General features: G+C 37.0%; 1 protein-coding gene across 1 annotated transcript in view; it reads left to right on the top strand.

Moving 5' to 3' along the window:
- The window catches only part of LOC107047213 (LIM domain only protein 3), an 89,909-nt gene that overhangs the window by 6,949 nt on the left and 56,642 nt on the right, over nucleotides 1-26,318 (top strand). Inside the window, exon 2 of the mRNA XM_015269965.1 lies at nucleotides 17,751-17,821. Within this exon, the coding sequence (XP_015125451.1) occupies nucleotides 17,764-17,821 (58 nt within the window). The 5' untranslated portion in view covers nucleotides 17,751-17,763. The remainder of the gene's footprint in view (nucleotides 1-17,750; nucleotides 17,822-26,318) is intronic.

The following is a 26,318-nucleotide window of genomic DNA, read 5'->3' as shown; positions in this document are numbered from 1 at the left end:
CCCCTCCCCAGTCTCTTCATCCCTTCCCTGCCCGTCGGTTTTGGTTATCGGAAAGGAGAATCTCGGTAACGCATCTCTCCAAGAAAGCGAAGAGTTCAATTTTCCGAATGCAGAGGTGCCCTGGAACCCCCTCCACCCTCCCACCCCCACTCTTCCATCTCTCGTTCGGATGGAAAGTTTTACGCCGTTAAAAATTTATAGGCTAGATGGATCTTCCGGTATACGCGTATATACACGCCTTTACGAAAGTAATATCAATTTCAGTAAATGGAAAAAGTATCAAGATGCCGTAGAAGGCACTCGCCATCCTCCCCCCACCCCCTATTCTGTTCAGGGTTGATAGAGGGAGATGCGGTGGTTGCGCAAGAGCAGAAGAATGTAGCAACAATGTTCTTGGAGGCCACTCAAATGAATTAATCCGACAGTATTTCGCAGAGGGCGGGGGAGGGAAAATAATTTTATTTCTCTTCACTCCCCTCCCAGGCGTTGCTGCCACCCTCTGAGCGTATTTCCTTGGGATTCATGCCCTCGGTTTTTTTGAAACCCAGACTACCACGAATTGGATTTTTAATCGGTGCGCACTCGCCGGAAAATAGCCACTTCGCCCTCTCTGCCACACGCCGTGTCTATAAATGCTCGACCACTTGTTCCCCTCTTTTTTCTGGGGGGAGGGATTGTGACGGCAGAGGAATTTATGACGAGTGAGTTCTTTTTTTAGGTTTTGGTAGATTAAATTGATTGATGAACATATTTATTGCATTTATTATTTGATTTTTGGAGGGTTTGGAAGAATTGTTTTTGTTGTTTAGAAATTTCGAGTTCATGTTTTGGGTTAGGGGTCAGGGGTTTATATCGAGGTCTTGTGGGGTGCATGTAGGGTTAAATGAAGGTCATATGGAGGTCATATAGGATTTAGTGAAGGTTTTATCAAGGTTTTCTGAAATTTATGAACGCGGTGTCTACAAATGCTCGACCCCTTGTTCCCCTCTTTTTTCTGTGGGGAGGGGTTATGACGGCGGAGAAATTTATGACGAGTGAGTTCTTTTTTTAGGTTTTGGTAGATTAAATTGATTGATGAAAATATTTATTGCGTCTATTATTTGATTTTTGGAGAGTTTGGAAGAATTCTTTTTGTTGTTGAGAAATTTTAAGTTTATGGTTTGGGTCAGGGGTTTGATGAGAGTCATGAAGTCTGTAATGGTCGTATTAAGGTTATATCACGGTCTTATGGAGGTCATTTAGGGTTTAGTGAAGGTTTTATGAAGGTTTTGTCGAGTGCAGCCAGGTTTAAATCCAAGTGCAGGATTTATTTAAATATGAAATTGATTATTAAAAAATATTAAGTTAAAACTCTTTTTGTTAGTGAACATGTTTTTAATAAATATTGAGAGTCAGAAGTTTGATGAAGATCAGAAAGTCTGTGAGGGTCAGATGAAGCCTCACGGAGTTCATTTTGGGTTTAATGAAGGTTTCATAAAGTTCTTATGGAGTTCAATCTGGATTTATCTGAATTAAAAAAATTGAATTTAAAAAATTTGATGGAGTTCTCAATTTTTCTAGGCACTTCACCCAATTCAAATTAATTGACAAAAAATATTAATTGCATTATTTGACGTTAGAAGAGAGCCTATTTTTCATAAATACAACAATAAAAAATGAAGCATTCTCAGCATTCAATTCATTATTCCAACAAATCGAATGAAAATTGTTTAATCAATTGGAAAATCATGTTCGACAGATTTCAAAGAAGATAATTCACCCCAGCTCGAATGAAACGACTGGGTTGATGTCGCAAAAAATTCAATCTTTTCTTCAGTGGTTTATTTTCTCGAAAATTCTCGTCCTTTTTGAATCGGACCAGCTTATATCCTCACTCCCCACCCGGCAGAGGGCCTACAAGGGTCGACAATGGCTCGTCGGCTGGTGTCTCAACTGGAGTGTAAATAAATAGACTCCTCCGTCGTATCGTCCCATTTGCTAGATTAGAATCAAATATAATTTTCCGTGGCAAAGAGGAAAAATACGGAGGGGATGAGGTATGATCGTGTCTAATATAGCATCACCCCNCACACACACACACACACACACACACACACACACACACACACACACACACACACACACACACACACACACACACACACACACACACACACACACACACACACACACACACACACACACACACACACACACACACACACACACACACACACACACACACACACACACACACACACACACACACACACACACACACACACACACACACACACACACACACACACACACACACACACACACACACACACACACACACACACACACACACACACACACACACACACACACACACACACACACACACACACACACACACACACACACACACACACACACACACACACACACACACACACACACACACACACACACACACACACACACACACACACACACACACACACACACACACACACACACACACACACACACACACACACACACACACACACACACACACACACACACACACACACACACACACACACACACACACACACACACACACACACACACACACACACACACACACACACACACACACACACACACACACACACACACACACACACACACACACGTGACAGCCGGGAAATTGATAAAATAAAAATCATTCCATCATTTTTTTGCCATTCTCTCGACACAATAAATTCCATTCAATTTATCCCGGATATTTTCGCCTCCTTTCTTTTCATTAATTTCTGCCATTTTTTTTTCATCCCGTTGACTTCTTTTTTTCACATAATTTTGTTCGTTTTTCCTCATTCCGAACGGGCGACGAGAAGCCGAGGCGGTGCGAACAAAAGCGACGTTCACTCTTTTCTCGTTAAAGGCCAATTCTACGGTTTAATTAAAATTTCCCCGAACGGAAGTAAGAAGTAATTATAAAATTTTTATCGTGGGTGGCTTACTTTTCATTGGTACACTCCCCCTCGCCCCTCGCTGCCACAGCTCCAGTGGACAGAACTCGCTGGGCCCGCCAGCGTAGATTAAGCGATAAATTGTCCTCACTAATTTTGTAATGGCACAAGCGCGTGAAGAAATCTCTCTCTCTCTTTGTTTTATTATTCTCCTTCTTCGAAAGGAATGTTTTTAAAATTTGTTTGTCTACTTTTATTCGAGTATTCGGGTTTAATTATGACTATATTTAAAGTGAAAATTTGCAATTGTCTGTCATAAACAAATTATTGCGAAGTTATAATTTTAAAATGAATTAATTTCAATTTCAACAGTAAAAATAGACATTTTCCTATAACATTTCCTCATTAAGGAGATTATTTCATACTAAGGGGCTTCGCCTCTTGCTCGCTTCGCTCACCAATCCCGAAGGGGTCCCCCCCTCGCTCGCTTCGCTCGCTCGCTCCCAATCTTCTTGGAAATGTTTATGTGTTCGTATTATATAGAATAGACGTTTTCTCTTTTCTCGTTAAAGCCCAATTCTACAGTTTCATTAAAATTTTCCCAAACGAACGTAAAATTATCGCAAAATGATAATTTCATTTCAACTTAATTTAATTTAATTTCAATAATACATTTCAATAATAAAAATCGATTATTTCATACTGCTCGATTCGCTCGCCAACGTCGGAGGGGGTTCACTCCCTCGCTCGCTTCGCTCGCTCCCCACCAATCTTCTTGGGCATCCTTAGGTTTTCGTATTAAATAAAAAAAAATTGATGAAGTGATTTACCTCGTTTGAAAAATTGAGATTTTTATTGTACATTATTATTTACAAAAGGCTCCAATTAACAACTTTTGTCGTGAGACTCAACCATTCATTTTTCTATTTATTTACGTCAAGAAGTATGGGGTAAACTGTTATTATTTTTTAAGGATTTGATCTCCAGAGAATTTGACTCCCATATAACCCTCGTATGATCCCCATAGAGATATAAACATATTTGAAAAATAGAAATAATAATTCATTCTCATTCACGATACGGATCGGAATCAGGGGCATCTCGTGAATTTGTAAAACTCCTTATTTGTTAATTATACAAAGAAATTTAATAATACCTAAAAGAATTATTCATCAAGTTGTACCATTTAATTGAAAAATCAGTGAAATAAAATAACACATAATTATTAAATTCGGAGAATAATAAAAGACATTTGAGGTGACGAATAATAATCACTCGTAGCGATAGCAGATACAGCCATTACATCGATTGATCAGACAGTAGTCCCGGATACCAGATTCATACGCGCAGACACTAATTTGCAACGTCATTACTACGTATTATTGAATGTGCGCCGAGTCCAGTCGGGCCTGCGCTCGAGATTTCACTCCAACAATAAGCATTTGCGTTGTGGCACGTCTCCACTCATCCTCTCCCTCTTTCACACCACCCCCTACGCTATCTCCGTTAGCTGCATCGCCACCCGACAAACATCGCTCTTTCCCAATTATTGCCTCATAAATCTGCGGCCAATCTGCTAGAAACACCGGGCCAATTATCTCGGCATTAACGTACGGTACAACTGCAACTTGGAGCGAATTTTTTTAGACGAGAAAAATTACGAGTCTCAGTTACTTAATTAATGACAGTGAATTATTCGGTTTTTTCTTCCGAATGGAGGCTTTGTTTTTTTGTTTATTGGGGCTATTTTCTCGCGATACTATTTTACCTCTTAATTAATTTTCTTCTTTCTTTTCTTTCTTTAAATTTTCATTTTTCTTTGCTCTTTATTTTTTGCTTTTTATTTCATTCGGAAATTATGAAAAAGACTAGACAGGGAAATTTTATTCAAAACGAAAATGCAAATAAAGAAAAATGATACTCGCTGAAATTTATTCATTTACTTTTTCGAATGTTTTTTTTTTGTTTATTAGGGCTATTTTCTCGCGGTATTTTATCTCTTAATTAGATTTCATCTTCTTCAAATTTTTATTCCTCTTTTCTCTTTACTTTTTGAAAATGAAGAATACAAAATGAAAAAAAATGACATTTAATGAAATTCATTAATTTAATGTAAAATGTAATTTGAATTTTTTTCTTCGTTCGGATACTGTGAATTTTGCTATCATTGATTTGTTTATGTTTAGCCTTCGACCCTTGAAATGTGATATTGCCGATAGATTTTCACGTTATCCATTTCTGCAGTATCTTGGGGTCCCAGTGGCTATTTACGGGTTCCATTAGAAACCTGTCAGTCTGGTGATCCTACCCTCCTTGAGTCTTTCGGGCGAGTTGGGATCGTACCTCGTTACAGGTTCTCCTCATCCTCGGGCCTCTTTACTGCCTCACCTTTTAGATATTTCGGGTTTCATGTGTTGTAAATTTGGAATAAAACCTCTTTTTCGGGAGTTGACGTGAGAGTCGGGCGCATTATTCTCATCTCATCCGTTCATTTTCCAAAGGTGTGCAGTTTTTAATGTAAATATTTCTTTTTGGTGAATTAAATTTGTTTTCTTTCACTGAGAAAATAATTAATTCCGCCGAAAAATTATTTGATTCCCTTAAGAGATCTTTTGTCGTGTGGAATCAATCTTTTACAAAAAAATATAATATGGCTTCTTGTACTCGAGAAAATTAATAACTTAATATTCTAAAGTGCAAAAATGATTTAAACATTTTCTCTTGATTGAAAACTCCTCCAATGGACTTTTAAAAATGTAAAAAAAATATTTTCGTTCAATATAATATGGCTTCCACCCTGTCGATCGACCTGTCGCTGGATCCGATGGCCCGATAGGAAATATTAATTTCACTAACTCACCCCCACCATCAACTACCGACGCCTCGGATCTGCTCGCCCTATCCTCTTCACTCCCTCCCCTCCCGATCGAACAATGTTTTCCAATTAACTTTATTTGAAATCGAGCTACGAGCGAGTCGTTCGACCTATGGTACTACCAGCCCGGTCCCTCCCCTGGTCTACAGCCCTCTCTGTCCCTCAGCGTCGTCGAATTTGATGTACGGAAAAAAGCACTCGACCAATGCCATCATCAATTCTCTCGTTTTTAGGACATTTTACTTTTTTTTAGATTTAAAACACCGGTTCAACAACATTTTTCAATTACTCCAGCAACTGATGGGTGAGGAAAATCTTTCGTGCTATATACATGGGATGATGGATCTAGTGGAAAATATTTAGTGTCGAAAAGTGGAATTGAGAGTGATTTCAGAATTCAACGATGTTTAGACGAAATTTTACGAAAAATTTTCTACATTTCTTCAATGAAGTTTCATTCAAGTTTCATTCAATGAATGTACGTTTGAAGAAGAACTTTGGAAGAATTGAGAATTAATTGAGATCTGTTTTAATGAATTAATAATTGTTAAAAAAATGAAATTTCAAATTTCACTAGAAAATTCAACGGAACTCCAAATTTTTGAGTAGTTGGAAAAAGATTACTTTTCAAATTCCTTGAATTTTCAATCAAAACATGAGTATTCGAAATGAAACGGTCCTTGAGCTATCACGGGATAAGAATTTCCAAGAGATGCATCAAAAATTTCAGTCAATAAATTTAAAAAGAGTATGTCAGTCACGCAGGAAGAGACTGAAATGGTTGAAAAATTTGAAAACAGTCATTTTTTTAAGTCAAGTTTAAAATCAGTATTTTCGATCGATTTTGTTTCGATGAAAATTTGTGCAAAATTCCTCATCTCGATGTCAAAATTTCAATAAAAAAGCTGAAAATTGAGAGCGAATAGTGAAATGTCGAAATTAATGGACTGCAGTTGACGAATAATTAATGAAGTAAAATTTAAAAAATCTTCTTTTCCTCGTTAAAAACTATTTACTAGTCTACTATCTGCATATCATTTATCAATTGATTCGATGTGTCTACTTTATTGTCTAGATTTAATTTCAAAAGTAAAATTTGAGGGTCCACGATCCCCGATATATCCACGGTATAAATTACCTTGAATTCACGTTCAAAGTTACCGTGGAGCGTGTGAATAGACACTGCCATTGAAAAAATGGTGTTCATTCAAAAAAAAATCCCTCTTGCTCGTCTGATCAAAATAACCTCACAACCTCCATAATCGGAAAGTTCCCGGGCTCCTCAATGACCCCATTTTCCCCCACCTGAAGTCGATTTCAAAAATTCTCCGTCCCCTCCATCTTCATTAAATCGAATCGAGAGAATAAAATCCTTCGCAAGACTCAAAACTGCCGGGCGAAGATGTTTGGGGGACTGGGAAATCGATGCTTATTTGTTTCTAGCTGGGTTAGGACGTGGCTCATCCCCCCGTGAAATGGATCTTGTGGGTTGCCTACTTCGACCCTCGTTCCCCCGAACGACGTGCGCTTCCATTCAACCTATACTCACGAACTTTCTCCTTTCCCTCCTTTCCCCTTGTCTCCTTTCACCCCTTCATATTCCACCTCGTCTTTTCGATCTTCTTGATACCAATTCCCAACCTGTCCCAACACAATTTCAATTCCTCAAACATCAAAAATCAAATGTAGAATGAGAAAAATAAAAGAAGAAATGTGAAATGAAGAAATTTATATCGACTTTTTTGTGACAAAAATGCTGAATAATGAACATTTATTTCTGGAAATTTTTGGTATTAATAAAATTTTAATTCCAATTAAAACTGAAAAACTTGAGATTTTTAAAAGATTTCAATTGAATCTTTTTTTGTCTTCCAAAGGTGTCTCAATTTTTTTTTAAATTACTCTTCAGGAGAGAAGACAAATTAATTAATATATTGGCCGTGACTATTCGCACCATTGCGTGAATCACTCCCGTACACTCCATACACTCCACGCATGCGTGAAGTTTGTGTGTTTCACGCAGCCGAATTTTCATACTGCTGTGTATTTCACGCAGTTGAAGTTTCATACTACTGTGTGTTTCACGCAGTTGAAGTTTTATACTACTGTGTGTTTCACGCAGTTGTATTTTTATACTACTGTGTGTTTCACGCAGTTGTATTTTTATACACCTGTGTGTTTCACGCAGTTGCATTTTGATTTTAATTGAAACTTTTTTCGATTTCCAAAGATGTCTCTCAATTTTTTTTTTAAATTGTTCCTCTGGATAGAAGACAAATTAATTAAGATATTTGCTTCCCCCTATTATACAATTGAAATAGACTTTTGATCCCGAAAAAATAGAATAACAAACATTAATTTCCTACAAAAACGTTAAAATCTGACATTTAATTATTAATTTCTCATGTTACTAATAAAATCGAGCTTCAATTCGAATTGAAACTCAAAAAATTCACGTTCCTTCAACCTTTTCACAAGAGTATTTCTCTTTTTCCAAAAATCTCCCTCTCTATTTTTCCAAAAATTTAAATCCCATGAGATAAATTTCGCCAATAATAGTCAACAAAATTGTTGAAAAAAAAATTTGCAATAAATCCTGAAAAACATATTACACCCCCATAAATCACCGAATCCCCCAAATCTAAATGAAGAAAAATATTCGATGGACGATGAGTAATGGTTTTTAATCATCGTATAATGAGCAGTCGGTTGTTTTGAAAAACAAAATTAAACCGAAGCGGTTGACGGCACAGCTGACGCTCCCCCACCCCCTCCCACCGCCGCCCCACGTGTTAAAGCACTCTGGCCTCAGTGTGGCGCGTTTATACGAGGGGTTGAACGGATCGACATTATTCCAACGAAAAACGCATCGCTCTTCCCCATATCCCACTCAGCAATATAAAGTTAATAACATTCGATCTCGTGACGTTGAAAGTTAATTCCTTTAGGCATTAATACGGTGAGTGCATCCCCCCCCGTAATGAGATTGCGTCGTCAAAAAAAAAAGGAGAATACACGTGAATGAGGGAGACAGAGAAATTATTGAGTGGAAGAGGGGGAGAGATGATATAAGGGCTCGGTTATAAAGCTCGAGCGCAATAACCTATTGTCTGGTATCTCACCGGAACCCGGGAGTCTTCCCAACGATTCGTAATCGAATGAGGCGACAGAGAGAGAGAGAGAGAGAGAGGGGGGAGGGAGAGAGAGAAAAAATTGTTGAGAAAACAATGGATGAAATGAAAATTTCTTCAACCCCCGTGCAATAAAGAAAAAAGTGCCTGAGTTATTGCCCGATCTAGAAATTTTTATCTCCTTTTATTGGTAATTTTTGGAATAATTTTGAGTCATGACAGATTTTTAATAAGTTTCTCCCCCACTCCGGTGTACTTCACCCCTGAAAATGGGTTTTTCTCTCTACAAATCTAGAGCATAAAGAGAGGATTTGAGGAAAAATATTTGAAATATGGTGCTCTGGAAGTTATATATTTTTTTATTTTATATTTTTCGTTTTGGATTCTGTCATTTCGACGATGTGTGTGTAATCGAATGAGGCAATAGAGAGCAGAAAATTGTTGATAAAATAATGAATGAAATGGAAATTCCTTCAACCCCCATTCAATAAAGAAAAAGTGTCTGAGTTATTGCCCGATCGAGAGAATTCTATCCCTATTTATTGCTAAATTTTAGAACAATTTTGAGCCATGATAGATTTTTAATAAGTTTCTCCCCCTCCACAGAGTCCTTCACCCCTGAAAACGGTTTTTTCTTCACAAATCTAGAGCGTGAAAAGAGGATTTGAGGAGAAATACTTGAAATATGGTGCTCTGGAAGTTATATGTAGGTCTTTTTTATTTTTTTTGTTTGGATTCAGTCATTTTGGCGATGTGTGCGTAATAGAATCGAGTTGATTTTTTTCCTCGTGGAGTATGGCGATGCAGAGGGAGGGGGAATGAAAATGGGAGAGTAAAAAAACGTCGATATTTATTGGCAAACATCCGGGCGAATGTAAAATTCAGTTTTCAATCTAAATGCGCCGGGCTTTGGGGCTGTTGGTTTGTGTATTGGAGGGAGGTTGTAAGAGGGTGGAACTCTTAAAATGTTTATTGAGTGCTAAACGAGTTTTGGATTGAAGATTTTTCGGTTTTTGGGTGAATAATATTCTTGGATTTTCACATTTATATTCAGAATCTGTTTCATTGGAAAATTTATCATTTCACTGATATAAATTACACTGTTATGAATTTTTATCACGTGATAGTTCCACTGAAATTTACAAAAATTCCCTCTGAAAAATTCATAACGGAAATCTTTGAAATTTTTGGCAAATTCATCTGGAAAAATCAAAATGAAAATCAATGGAAATTAAATATCTCAGTTTCTTAATTCAATAGCTTCTATTCTTAAGGATGTTCGACACCATTTTAGCCAAAATTGACGTTGTTTTCATTTTTCTGGCAAATTATCGATGGGAGTGACGTGAAAAAATATAACGATTTTGTGGTTTGTCATTCTTTAATGGCTCACGAAGTTGCGTAGTGGTGCGATAATTTTCATGCGTTTTTTCTACAGTTTTGTGATTCTTTGTAAAAGTTTAGAGAAAACGCAGGAAAATGTTCGCACCACCTTAAAATTTCGTCAGTCATTAAATAATGACAAAACGCAAAAACGTTATATTTTTTCACGTCAATTCCATCATAAGTTTGCCAGAAAAATAAAAAAAACGTGAATTTTGGCAGAAAGGGTGTAGAACGTCCTTAATTCAAGAAATAATTCTGGTCGATGGCTTCAGGAATTTAAAAACATCCCAATCCCCAATGAAAAATCGATCGATTTCCGATAATTTGACAGAATGATTTATTAATTGAATATACATCACGCTATTATTTCCCATCCGCTTTGCTTTATTATGGATGAGAGTGGAGCAGGGCGAACGTTAGTACGTCCGATAATATCCAAAATTTTCGCGAGTGCACATCAGCTTAAACACTGAGCCATGGATTTTAGTTTATCCATCGTCCGTGTGGTCTTTCCGCGGTGGCTTCCCTCAATTACATTACTTTACACTAATGCCATTAGTTACCACCGCGCACCAGCTGACAAACAGAATAAACTGTCGTGCATCCTTCCCCGTAAATTGAGAGCGAAAAATACACGCAAAAGAGTTTAAGTAATACCCGAGTCTGCAGAAATGATGAACACGCGTGGGAATGCAGCGGGGAGATGTCGTCAATTCGTCAACACGTGTCGCCAATTTTATGCAACATCCTTCTCTCGTATTATTTTTTTCTTCTCGAGTCTCTCCGGTTGAATTCATGCCTGTCCCTTGGAATTAAATCCTCAGAGGCACCGATCAGAGACACCGGATGCTCTTCATTACAACGAAAAAATATGACGGGCGTCTTTGATGCGTCTGCAGTCATTGAAAGAGAAAGTTTTCAAGTTTAGATTTGAGATATTACTTTTATCTCATTTATTGATTTAATGAGATCTTCATTTTCAGGGATATGTCACTGATTTTTAGGAATCTGTTACCTGTTATTGGTAATAGTAGACACTGAGTAGAATGACCCTGTGGTTTTGATGATTGAAATATTTTTTTATTGAACTATTCATTAATTCACAATTTTTTCAGTTGTAATCAATGCACAGTTATGAATTTTTAGCAAGTGACAGTTTCACTGAAATTAACAAAAAAATCTGTTTGAAAAATTCACAATTTGATAGAAAAATCAAGATAAAAATCAATAGAAATTGAACATTTCAGTTCAAATTTTGCTTGTAATTTTTATCACTGAAGTTTAGTGATAAATTCATAAAAAATTAGAGATGGATTTATGAAAATCCGTGACATTTCTATGAAAATGAGGGATGAAGTCCCTGACATGAGAGATTTTCTCCAAAAATCTCTCATTATTGACATGTTTTGGGAATGAAAAACAAGTGGGAAATCGCCTTCGTCACAACATAATCAATACATTTTTGCTAATAAATTAGCAATTTGCTTCCGAATGAAATTTCTATGACGCTTTATTTTAAATTGAATTCAATGATTCATTGACTTTAACGTTGACCCACCTTTATTATTTTTCCCTGACTATTGGTTTCAGAAAATGTTTGCTGAGATTTTAGATTTTATTTTCTCTCGGGACTCGATTGAGGGAAATATAATGTTTTTTAATGGAAGCATTGACGAAATTCTTTTGAATAATTTGTTCGATCAATTTTTAGCCTCATGATTTCAATAGGGACGGTGAGGGGTTGTTATGGCGATAAATATTGAAGTAAGGGGGAGAACGAATGTATCGTGTAAGTGCAGATGAAATTACCTCTCGATACAAGCCACTTGTGAGTCTCTGTTATTCCCTACCCTAGACTCACTCGAGCTTTCGCCTTTCTACGAGGCTCCGCCACATCCAGCCGAGAGGTCGTTCCTCCGCTTTCCGGTAAATAACTTAGGCAGGCGAGTCACTTCACCCTCATCACCTCTCTCCCTCGATTCACTCGTGGAATAAAGTCCAGTGAATGAGGCTCGATAAATTCACGTTTTCCATATTCCCGGTGCTCTAGTCAAGTTCACTCGATTGAAATAAATATTCAATCATTCTTTTTTCTTTCTTTCTTGCTTTATGATGTTGAATATTTTCGTTCGAAGAGATGCCGTTAGAAAAAAAATAATGATGCCGCAAAACAAGACGAAAATTACGTATTTCGTGTCTTGTTGAGGGAAATATCAATTCAATTCAATTCTTTATTTCCTTGATGTTACAAAAGTTTTTCTTTGTTTTACATCTACACATGCCTCCCTTCTTCTTCACCATAGTCTCCTCTCTCCTCCTCGGCATAACAACAATAATTTTAAAAAGGTCAAATAATCATAACAAAATTGCCGTGCGCCTCAACCTCAAGTGAACAATAACACACTTCTTTCTCTTCCCTCTTGTGAACTTGCCTCTTGTCTTGTCTTGTCCCTCTTACCAAGAGATAAATCTGTCTCTTGTCTTGCCAGTTTACGAGACGAAACTTTGGAGAGATGATCGGTCTCAGAGAACATGGAAATCTTTGCTCTCGCCTCAGTCTCGAAATACGCAGTATCGAATACTCTTGTGATGACTCAATTTATTTCATCTCGGTCTCCAGTTTTTCATGTTTTTCAATGTAAAGTCTCGGTTTTTCCCGTGTTCCCTGAGGCCGAGACAATCCCTCCAAAGTATTGTCTCGTGATGTCTCGTGAAATATCTCGCGGCATCACTAAAAAAAAAATGGACACAATCGGAATTGTGGAAATTATTGTGCAAAATAATCCCATCAATCTCCCCATCCCAAAAATGATGAATAATTCCATCAACCCTGATAGCAATCGCCCGTTGAGTCTCTCCGAACGTTAAGGGACGACCTTCAAAAAAAAATTGGATTTGCGAGAAGAAGTCATAAAAATCCAATAAAAATTCGCCCACTCGATTGAGGAGCTACAATCATCGAATGTAATTTCGCAGAAGAGAAAGTAGCGAGAGGAGGGAAATGTCTCGGCACAGTGAATGAACGGTGTGGGATGAGTGTGTGTTTGAGCTTGCAGGATCTGCATCCGGGGCAGATCGATACAATCGACCTTGTGTTGTTGTGTATATAAGCAGTGGATTCGTTTCATGCGAAGAAACGCGAACGAGAGAGTGCGAGTGAATGGAGGGGGATAGAGATTGCGAGTGGAGGGGGGATTGATACCGGGGGATGGAGACTCTCAGGCGCTCGTCCGCTCTTTGGAGCCTCGGAAAGAAGCTGCGCACCGAGGTATTGAGTTCTGTATCATGCCGGCTATAATACATTTTTTATCTGATTGAGGGGATCTTCTTTATGGCAGGGTGTGTTCCGTATACTCGGGCTATACAAACCCCCACCACTAACGCAGTATTTTTCATCTCTCTCGTGAGTTAAGGGCGTGTACGTGAGGATTGAAAACGCGGAATGAGAGTCATTTCTTCACCCATAACTCCTTAAAAATAAACGAGAGAAAATGGACAAATAGGATGGGAGTGGGAAGAAAAAATTTGAGGGTAAACAAAGCTTAAGGGTTGGTGGATGGATTCTACGAGGGAAAGAAATGCGTTTCGATGAGAATTTATTGATACTATTTATTATATTTTATTTTTATATTATATTAATTTATATATATTAATTTTTATATTATATTTTTATGTTATATTATATAATTATATTTTCTTAATAGGAGAAATTTTGCTGATTAAATTCTATAAAATATTGAAATAATTTTAACGGACATATTGGCATATTTCAGTCTCGTGTGAGTATAACTTGAGTCATTTTTTCACCCATAATTCCTTAAAAATACGCGAGAGAAACTCGGGAAATAGAGATTAGGGATTGTTGGGTGGATTTTACGAGAGAAAGAAATGCGTATCGACAAAAATATACTTGTAATACTGTTTTTAATAGGAGAAATTTTGTTGGCATATGACTGTGAAATTTTCTACGGGGAAATTTTGGTGGTTAAATCCTATGAAATATTGAAATAATTTCAGGAGCCACATTAACACATCTTTCACATTTTTTTCGAGTCATAATCATGAATTTTTTAACGAAAAAATTCTGCTGGTTGAATTCCACGAAATATTGAAATAATTTCAAAAGCCACATCAACACATTTGACCCTCTTGTGAGTGTAACAAAGATTAAGGCCTGTTGGCTGGATTCTACAAGGGAAAGAACAGCTCTACACGAATATATCCACAATAATTTTTTCAATAGCAGAATTTTTTTTGAGTCATGATGATGAATTTTTAGACAGAAAAATGTCTCCGGTAAAATCCCATGAAATATTGAAATAATTTCGGCTGACATATTGACACAGTTGACTCTTATTTTCCCTGTCCCCCCCCCCGGCCCCTCGATCGATTGAAACTAAAATTGAATTGCCCCGTAGTATTCTTAAGTATATATGTAATCTCGAGTGGGACTCACTTGGAGAGAAGGGAGATGGGAAGCATCTAGCAATCTCCTTGGATCCAATATCCGACTTTTTTGACAGCAATTTCGGTCACGTCCGATAATATATCTGGATCATTAATATAAAGCCCTTCCATCGTCTTTTACCCTCGGTTCCTCCTCTTACCGTCTGACTCCTCTGGTTTGCTGGAGATGTATACCCTCTCCTCCTCTCGATTCTGCCACCCTCGCGGGGAAATTGCTTTTCAATCCCTGGGCTGCTGGCCCCGTCACACTGCTACTATCCCGTGGCTGGGGAGGACCCTCGACCTCTTCGATATCCATGGGTCTCGGTAGTCGAGAAATCGTATGATGAAAATTAAAATTGTTGCGGGAGAAAAAAATTGGGGGACAATTACCAAACATGTCAAGTAATCGAGAGGGGAATTCACTTCTCAATTTTTTCACCTTGTGCAGAAAATTGTGGCAAAGTTTATTGTACGCAAGCTAATGCTGGAGTGAAATGCACACTGTTGGAAATTTTTCCAAATTTTCCGGAAAATATTGTAGTAATTCTCATGAGAGTGAATCCGATTTAAGAGAAAAATGGTTATGCAATTTCAAGTTTTAGGTAGAAGTCAAGGAAATTCATGAGTTTTCAGTGACAGTGAAACGCAAATTTCACAACTTGATTAAATTTTTAATGGATCATGAATATTCAGAAACAAACTGACATGAATTTTCAATTTTTCCTTGAATTTTCCTGATTATTATCAATTTTCACGAAAAAATTGAACGGAAAAATTGAAAATTTTATGAATTTTCAGATCATTTGAACAGAAAAACAGTGAAAAATTTGATTTTTCCATGATAAAATTCCCTGGGCATTCAGTGGAAATTTTATCGAACGCGTTCGGTAAAAAATCATTCTCCGTTGCAGAAAAATTATACACAATACTGAGCAATCATTCACGTTCATTGGAATAATTTTTGATGGAATGAAGGAGTTAGTAAATTCGACAGTTTCAACACAAATTACCCTCACGTTAAGTAAATTTTCCCGGGCCAACGGATAAAAATTGACTGTTCGTCTCGCACTTGTTAAAAGTATTCGTGTATTTATTTAATTGAGAGCATTTATACAATATGTTTTATTAAATTGCAATTTCGCTCCGCGATTTTCTAGATAATTTTTATCGAATTGTTTTCTCCATATGACTACACTTCATTTTGATGATGAAGAGGTCCGAGAAGAGGCGATTCTTAGCATAACGCATAAATCTGATCACTGAATTAATGACAAGAATTTAACAAGTTCATGCATTGAGTTCAATCGCTAAAAAAATGGACCAAAAATTTAATAACTGCCCCCGTTTCTTAATTAAACCGACGACCTATTGTGAATATAGAAAATCTGGGTCGCGTAATTAATAATTCCCCATCCTCTAGTGTTAATTCTGATTTAGCATTTTTACTCCGTCTCGCACCCCAGCAATACCCGTTCCACGACAAAAGGTCAGTCTGCAGGAATATATTCCTGAAATAAATAGCATTTCGGAGCCCGACGATCAATCAATTATCAAATTTTCATATCTGGGTCATCTCCATCCATATCCCCACAGCCCCTTTACCTCCTTTCACATATCCAATATTAATATCCCTCTCGGCAAATAAAACGAGAGCAACACGAGAAGCCAATCGAGTGTCACTGGATATATCGGCTAGAATATTTCCGGGAATAATTGAAGCCGATTAATCTCCGTCAGACTCCAATTTTCGGTGCACCGTCATTAGACTTTATGGCATTTTCATTAAGACTTGTGTTTAATTATCTTTTGAATTTTGATTAAACATTTTTATGAAACAACAGTTGATTATTACGATACAAAAAAAATACAACCATTGCATAACATTGCGTGATAATTACACTTATTTAAAAGTCTCAGGATTTTTGCTGTATCATCGACTTCCTAATGAGTTTCAAATTATTAACCGTTCACCTACGATGAAGAACCATGAAAAAATCAATAATATATTATGGAAATACAGAAATTATGGAAATATGTAATATGAAAATAGTATATTATGTCGATATGTGAAATAGTACACAGAGAAAAAAATATAATTCTGCCAATCAAATTGTTTCAGACAAGCAAATGCTCGAAATTTCCACACAAAATTCCACTATAAATTCTTGTCTGAAACAAATTTGATTGGCGGAATTGTATTCTTTTCTCAGTGTATATTATGTCTATATGTCTAATGTGGTTATCCTTTTATCACCGTGTGATAAAAATTTATTTTGAAAGCCATATTCTCGGAAAGGTATAAAATTTTAATGTTTGGGCAATATTGGCTGCGAATGTTAGGGCAATCTCGCCCTCAACAAATAATTGAATTCAATTAAACACACATCGTCATTGAAATTCCATTCGTAAGCAAATTGATAATTTAGCAAAAATATATTGACTATGTTGTGACGAAAGCAATTTCCCACTTGTTTTCCAGTGAGACGATCTCTTCAAAGTGAAGTTTCGTATGAGTCTCTGCAGAGCAGCCCAACACTGAATTAACGCGATTTCACCTCCTCCGTACAAGAATTAATAATCCGACCGAAGCCCGGCATTCCTGTCACCGCGAAATACTCACATTTGCTCTTATCAGACCCCTCGACTCCATAATTACCCAATTCCCTTCCATTTTTTATACGTTATCAACCACTTGTCATTATGCGGGTATGTTTAGCCGAGAATAACGCAGTTCTGGTATTTACGCACGTGCAATGCGCGCATGTTTCATGCATTTGAAAGGCGGTTCAGCGATATGAGTCAACTTTTAGATAAATTATGTCCCACGATGTGGATTTCTAAAGCAGGCGAGCCTTGAGTTTATTTCTCAACTTTAAATAATGCCACGGAAACACGTTTAAAAATTATTTCCGTTCTAAAAACGTTATTCCAAATTTGTATGTAAATCATTCATTAATCGATATGAGTAATTGTTTTTTTTTTCAGAAAAAAATCATGAATGAAAAATCTCACGATCCTTGATCCACTGAAGCAAGCGTTGAGGACAGGATCCAACAGTGAGTACATACACATTTAATTGATAACCCCCCTCCCCTCCTCTTCCCTTCAAAAATAAATTCTCGAAAAAAAATTGAGACTAAAAATTATTTTCAATTAACAAAATAACATTTTTGCAGACTTTTTCTCATTCCATAGGCACATTTAGTGCAGTTTTCTCTCTGCAGATGAATAATATCAGTTTATTCTTCAAAATAACTACTAAAATTTCATTTTCATCACGCTGTGACGAAAAGTGAACTTTTCGGCACGCTCCGCGTGCCTAAAAGTCCGATTTCCGCCACATTGTGATGAAAAAAATTGTTCGTAACTCGTGGAAAAATGTTTTTTAGCTCGTGGGATTATATCATTCGCCTTCGGCTCGTGATATAAACCTCCCACTCGCCAAAAAACACTTTTTTGCACTCGTTACGAAATATACTATAGGATATTCCGAAATCCAATTAGAAGCCTCCACACATGGTTTATCAACAATATTTTCCACAAATTTTCCACATAAATTATTTTGTACAAATAGCTAATTTTTCAAAACCCTTTTTTTAATGCGATAACCATAATTAACCCCCCAAAATTCAAAAACCAATCCTTTTTCATAAAGTTGATTGACAATGAATGATTGTTTCCATTGTTAACTTTTTATTCGCCTTGCGATTGGTTGATGGAGCAATCAGTGATTTCCATGACTACGAGGATGTTATTGTGCGTTACAGCGCTCACTTGAAGATGGTCGCGCGCGACAGCGCGCATGATTCCCTAGTTTCCCCATAAAACTAATAAAAAAGTAAAAATTAACAACTAAAAGCTTTCAAAATTTCCAACAATCCAATTTATTATTTAAATGGAACTACACTCGTGCTGTTGGAACTGCGGTAGTTAAAAGGAGTATACGAGGGGGAGGTAGGGCAAGTTTCTGTGGGTATTAAATGCGGAGGTGTCCAAGCGCCCAGCCGACTCGGCTCGAGTCTCAAAGACCAATTTCCGCTGGCCTCTATTTACATAGTTGGGTATACCAAGCGGATAACACGAAGAGACGAGGCCAAAGTTGCGCTCGAGATGTCCAACTCACGCAGAGGTCTGTCCCCCCTCTGCCGCCCCTTTACATTTCCCCTCCCCCACGTCATTCCTTTCCCGTGAATTTCCATATCTCAGTAATTGTAATGCACATTCATTACCTTCCACTGTGCCGATAAAATTAACATTCAGTTCTCGCTTTAAATAGTCATATTTATACTTTCAAATATTCGGAATTTCACGGAGTGGAGTAACGAGCCTGATAAAATCCTCATTATCGTCTATTTGTTTATTGATATTGGTGGCGAGGGGGAAGGGAAGAATTGGATTCTGATAGACCCGCGTGAAGTGAACCCAGATGAGGCTTTCTTAATCCTGTCTAGTCGTTCGAGCTCCTGATTGCAGGGAGCGGAGACGAACGCTGATTGACACTTGTTTCTGGGAGTGAGGGGGATCCAGGACGTCATGATTGAGTGGTGCCCCTTTTTATTTTCACCGGCGGGGCGGGGAAACATGCCGCAGACTTTTGACGTTTTTTTCATTTGTAGAAAATAATTTATTTTACTGATTTCTACTCTTTCGATAAATTGGTTTCAAATTGAACGATTTTTGCTGCACCATCACTCCAGATATCGCAGGATGATTCGCTGTGATGAGGAAATTCACTGTATGATTGGAAAATTAGTGAAGTGGGTTATGAAGCGTGAGATATGATCAAGAGATTCAATGAAATTTAGATGAATCAATTCAGTAGCGAAGTAAAACGAAGTAAAACGGTTTAAGTCGATTTATCTCCCAGTTTTTGAAGAATATTTCCGAATCTAAGGGAGATAGCGAAATTTTTGTTATTATATTTGTTGTAGCTCTCAATCGGCGCTACAAAAAAGGTTATAATAGAAATTTTGCTATCTCCCTTAGATTCCGAGATATTCAGTGAAAACTGGTCAATAGTCAAAATTGACTTGTACCGTTTTACTACTTCGTGACAGAATTGAATAGTCATGTTGTTAGAAGCAGAATAAAGATTCTTGGAGTTTTTACGAGGTAATTGAATAAATGGTTTATGATGATAGAGTGATAAGAGAAATACAATCATTAAATTTCACAAAGAAATCGATGATGCGTGAGGAATCCTGAAAGGACTGGGAAAAGTACTGCATTACGCGGAGCATTATTCTCTGCGTAGGAAGAAATTTATAGAGGGAACACCTGAATTGATACTGGAGTAGACGAACTCGCAGTTTTCTACTTCATATCTGTACATATAATATCTATTCCTACGGTACAAATGTTCTCTGATGTTCGTAGGATGATTCACGATTGATTCGAGTATTTTCCCTAGTCAATTTGAATCGAATTTAGTAGTAATTTTCTAACAGCGTACATGATTCAATTCATACGACAATTGTGTGTTTATGCACGTGTGAAGTCGATCTAAAGTCCTGCGATCCCCGAGTTTTCTTCACTCCCTCTCAATCTCATCTGTCCGAGAAGACTTTCAACCAACAAAATTGAAATTGTCGGCGTCCAGGGTGCTGCGTACAATTCGCACGTCCTTGCTATCCGCGTGAATCGAACGGTGAGGCACGTCGGGAGTCGCAACACACGGCTGTAAAATCACGGGAGGGACGGGCGAGGTGGGTAAAGGTCGGAGATAGACCCCAAGGAAGACAGACAAGAGGGGAGAGGTGGAGTAGATGCTGCGTGTGCGGGTATGGAAACCAAATGCAGAGGGAATTGAGGATGCCGCGGGCAAGGAGAGAGGGGGAGATCGCTGGTACTTAGTTAACGGACAATGCGACCCCTAATGAACAGCTCCAGGGGCGCCCGTTTCACCCTTCTCCACCAGGCTACCACCCGCGTTTGCCAGTTCTCAGAGACATCCAGATTACGTTACATTCGCGTTAGTCCGGGATATGTATGTCTGTGATGTATGTGTACGGTCTACTGTCAGAATTCCGATTGCTGGATTACGTATAACAGGTTGGGATAATCACTTTTGGGGTCATTTTCGCTCAAAACTAATTTTTTTAAAATTGTTTCGTACTTTTAATTCAGTAGCGAAGTGGTAAAACAGTTTGTCGACTAATCTCCCAGTTGAGTTTTTGAGGAATATTTCCAAATCTAAGAGAGATAGCGAAATTTTCGTAATTACATTTGTTGTAGTTCTCAATCGACTCTACAAAAAAGGTTTTCAAAAACATTTTGCTATCTCCCTTAGATTCCGAGATATTCGTTGAAAACTGGTCAATAGTCAAAATTGACTTATACCGTTTTACCACTTCGTTACTGAATTCATTTCCCTGCGAATAGTTTCGATTAATTCTTCATTTTTATTTGTTTTTACTGTTCAATTCTGTTTGTGATGGATATGCATGGGCTACTGTCAGAATTCCGATTGCTGGATTACGTATAACAGGTTGGGATAATCACTTTTGGGGTCATTTTCGCTCAAAACTAATTTTTTAAAAATTGTTTCGTACTTTCAATTCAGTAGCGAAGTGGTAAAACAGTTTGTCGACTAATCTCCCAGTTGAGTTTTTGAGGAATCTTTCCAAATCTAAGAGAGATAGCGAAATTTTCGTAATTACATTTGTTGTAGTTCTCAATCGACTCTACAAAAAAGGTTTTCAAAAACATTTTGCTATCTCCCTTAGATTCCGAGATATTCGTGGAAAACTGGTTAATAGTCAAAATTGACTTATACCGTTTTACCACTTCGTTACTGAATTCATTTCCCTGCGAATAGTTACGATTAATTCTTCATTTTTATTTGTTTTTACTGTTCAATTCTGTTTGTGATGGATATGCATGGGCTACTGTCAGAATTCCGATTGCTGGATTACGTATAACAAGTTGGGATAATCACTTTTGGAATCATTCTCGTTCAAAATCAATTTTTTTCTTGTTTTCCTACTTTTAATTCATTTCTCTGCGAATAGTTTCGATTAATTCTCCTTTTTTATTTGTTTTTATTATTCAATTTTATCGGAGAAAAACAATTATTTTTAGTAATGTGTAGGCAGTGACTATTCGCGACTTCAAATGTTTCTGGTGAAAATTTCTAGTCCATAAAGTAACAAAAATCGATTTTGCGATTAGAATTGAGAATCCCTGGGCATCCCAGCGATTGTAATTGGATTCAATTGTCCCGCGTTGATTCACCAACTGCACATGTATCCCCTCACCACCGCGATACATCCACTCTCAATATTATCCCCCAAAGGAACGAAAAAAACATCCTCCAGATACGCGAAAAAAAGATGAAAAACGATAGGTGAATTTTATAAATCGATTTAAAAATCATAAAAGGAAATTCTGTGAAACTCCACGTGGCTTTTATCGCTCGGGGTTGCTCGTCAAGAGGCCCTCCAGAGCTCGTAATGGCCGTTACAGTTCCATCCCTCTGTTTCGCACCAAGCGTTAACGTTCATAAATAGTCACCACTCACCCGTATTGGTAATATCACTGGTTGTAATTTTACTAATGGCCACCTCGTGTTTTCTGTTTTCTATTGTGTTCTACGGAATTCGGGGCAAGATTGCGAGGGAAAAGGAGCATATTAATTCACACAGAGAGAAATATTCAGCAAAAATTACGGAACAATTCACGTAATACGCAATGGAGAATCGTTTTCCGACATTTTTTATAGGAGTGGACGAGAAGAAATCTGTAACGTTCAGTGAATTTTCAGGTTCATCACCGAACAAAGTACGAAATTGTCACGTAATTTTTCCCGTAGAAGTAAAATCTTACAGGAACTTCCCGACTTGGTATGCCTCCAAAATCAAAAATTCTCGAACGTTCAACAATTTTTACGAAGCTGGTGAGTTATTTCTATTTCGAAAAATTACGGAACGACTTGTTGTCCCCACAGCGACACCATTTACGTGGCAATTCGTACAATTTCAGTTCCGACTCACAGTTTTCCTTGAATATTACTTCGCTCGCGGATTACGTTTCGCAACGTAATTTTTACATTTTTTTTCTGGTAATTTTTATTGAATTTTTCTCTCCGTGTGAAATACCTCAAACTTTAACAGTCCCAAACAATTTTTTTACTTACAAATACTCGGTAAAACTCTCAAGATAAAAACAGAGGAAACCCCTCCACTATCTCTCCCCCTTCAATTATCTATTTATTTACCATTATTATCACATCACGAACGCTCGAAAACCGGAAACGGAAAACTCCCTCGAAATTTTACATTCACATTCCACCCAGGGTATTTGTACAAGATAAATCCCCCTTCCCCCCCCCCCCCCCNCCCCCCCCCCCCCCCCCCCCCCGCCTGCGGGGCCTCACGACACGTGTTGTCCCTGGGTCCTTCTAATCGTCCGAATAAACATTTCTGCATCTGACCCTCCCTCCCCATTTTTTTGTTCTCTCCACTGTCCCAAGAGAAATAACTCCTATATAAACAGAAACACGTATATAAACACTGTCGCTTGCATATGTGCGTCAGATGATAGAAACCCCGGGCTAAGTAACGAACTTAATCTCCACTCATAATGTCCCTCTGTATATATACTTCAACCTCGTGACACGTTGCTCCTGAGCTGTTAGTGACGCTCTCCCGCAGCAAAGCCGGTTATAATGAGCAGGGCATTAGAGTATGTCTTCTGGTGTATGTCTCACACGCAGCTGTCAGAGTGATTCAATTTTATTTTTTTTAGTTTTTCATTTCATCTGGAGAGAAAAATTCCGAAGGGTTTGAATTTAAATTTTTCTCTGATTTTGTCGTGAAGAGAATGTTTCGGAACTTTGTTAAAATCATTTCATCAGTGATTTCTCAAGATTATTATTATTGTTGTTTCTTTGTTATTTATGGATTTTTTTTATTCATTAGTTGTTATTAAAGAAAATATGTCGGTAGATTTTAATGAGAAATCGGGAATCAATTTAAGAATTTCTATTTTATTGAAGTCATTTTCATCAGTGAACACTGATGGACAAATTTGTGACTTGATGAACAATTCAATTATGACTATTTCAATTTAATTCTGAATGGACTCAATTCCAAATTTGTCGATAAGACAATGTTCCAGAAATTAAAAAAAATATTTTTATTAGTAATTTATCAAGATTATTATCATAATAATTATTCTCATTTCTTTCTTATTTGTGTTATTTTATTCGTCATTTGTTATTAAATGAAATAAATCAGTTATGTTTAATTAAAAAGCCGGAAATAAATTGAAGGATTTTGATTTTATTGAAGTGATTTTCACCGGTGAACATTAATTCACGAAATTATTAGTATTTAAATATAATTCTGAAATGTTTTTCGGTCATTGAAAAACGCATGAATGAATTCCCATTGAACACGAATTATCGGTATTATTTTGAGTAATCATTCAAATCTTTAGAATAAATCTTTGCTTGCTGAGAAGTTTTGATTTTTTAATTTCTTCATTCCATCAATTAAAACATTAATTTTATAAAGTTTGAATTCAATTTTTTCTTCAATTTTATCGTCAATAAAATGTTTCAGAAATTATTAAAAATCGTTTCATAAGTAATTCGTTAAGATTACTATTATTATTTCTCATCATTTATTTCTTTCTTATTTACATATTTTTTATTCACCAGTCTTCATTGAAGAAAATAAATCCCTTGATTGTAATTTTAACAAACCTGAAATAACTGGAACGACTTTGGTTGTATTCAATTACTTCTCACTAGTGAACTTTAATTAACGTAATTAATTACCGCAAAAGACAATAGTAAAAATAAATATAGTTCTAGAAGTATTTTGTTCAGTGAAAAATTTATGAATCGATTCCCATTAAACACGAACTATCTGTATTATTCTAAATTATCATTCAAATCTTTTGAATAAATCGTTGATTGCCGAGAAGTTTAGTTTTAATTAACGTGAGCACCGCCATTCCATTTGAATTCGTCGGGTCGTGTCCTCCACCCGCCTCCACCTTTTGTCCGTTACCTCTTCCAAATCACCATAATTCCGGCTTACAGAAAATGACAGCTTTTAGCGCTGATGCACAGTTTATACCGTGGAGAGAGCAGACGCTGTATTATTTTAAGTAGCGTGGACTGTATAATTCAGGGCTGTGCGAGGGGCGGCGTGGAGACAAGTTCGGGGGTAGAAAGGTTTTTTTTTCGGGGATGGGGGTGAGTGCAGCGGGCAGAGGTAATGGCATCATCGTGTCTTGCAGCGGTGCTCAGGGTGCTAAACTGATGAACAAATTGGACATCCATAAGGTTGGGATTTGCAATCATTCGTGGGACTGAATATAAATTAAAGCGCATTGAAATCCAACTAAAGGAGAATAAAATGATTCAACAATTCGATAAATTCAATCAAATTCAGGTGATATTTAATGCGTAATGCAGTACAAAATGATTAAGAATCAATTAATTAATTGATTCTTAAGAATTACATCGATTAAATTCCACTTTTAAGGATATCCAAACACTTTTTCCATATTTTTTTTGTTAACAGCCTTTTCATGATTTTTTAAAAATTTTATTTCACATTAAAGTGGATGAATATTAGAATTTCCGTTTGACTTATTAATTCCCAGTGATATTCTTGTTTGAACTTTGATGGTTTGCATTTACTGCCCCATTTTGAAGTGTTGGAATGCGAAATTCATGTAATTTTATACATTCATTTATTCATAAATTCATAATTATTATCTATTATCTATTATCTTTGGTTTGAAATATTTTGGAAAACCGCAAAGAAATTGGAAAGTCTAATTCTGAAGAAGAATTTATCAATTAATCACAAAACGCTAACTTTGGGAGATTTACCATTTTTTTAATAATTAATAGAATAATTTATAACCCAGTATTATAGTTTTCTCCTACTATTATAGCCTTGATGGCGCTGGTTTGTCGTTTTCTTATGTATTTTGCTACTTTTGCATGGGGATAGAGAAGGAAACAAAATGTAAGAACCCAAGAGGGTACACGTGTGAAAATGAAACAATAATTTATAACCCCTAAATTTTAAATGAAAAATGATCCTTTCAAAATAATAACAAATTTGAAAAAAATGATTTCAATGGAAACAAAACAGAAAAATGGAAACCAATCCCCAATAATCACCATTTCATCTCCCAACAGATTAAACCTCCCGAACATTGCTCCCAATTCCAAACAATACATTGAAAATCAAGTCATCCCTTCATCGAGCCCTCGAGAAACCCAACAAAAAGATAAATCCACACTTAATCACTCTGTAATGGAAAAAAAGGAGCCCAGTAACCCGATATCTTGAGAATTCAGAATGCGACGAGGTCCGCAGTGACTCGAGGGGGGAGGGGGAAAACCAAGTAAGTAACAGTGATTGAAGGGGGGGAGGGAGCACGAGGCGCCAAGTTGCTACGCTGATTGCACCACAAAGGGTACAATTATGCGGCCCTCGAGCAATCACCGAGCATTCTGCCCGCCATTTGACCCCCAGTATCGTCTCCGACCACGTCGTCAATTCTTTTTTTTTTTTTTTTTTTTTT

Source organism: Diachasma alloeum, unplaced genomic scaffold (genome assembly GCF_001412515.2).
Source record: "Diachasma alloeum isolate Michigan unplaced genomic scaffold, Dall2.0 Dall_scaffold_00183, whole genome shotgun sequence".
Classification (NCBI taxonomy): domain Eukaryota; kingdom Metazoa; phylum Arthropoda; class Insecta; order Hymenoptera; family Braconidae; genus Diachasma; species Diachasma alloeum.
This window is presented reverse-complemented; position numbering and strand designations above follow the sequence as displayed.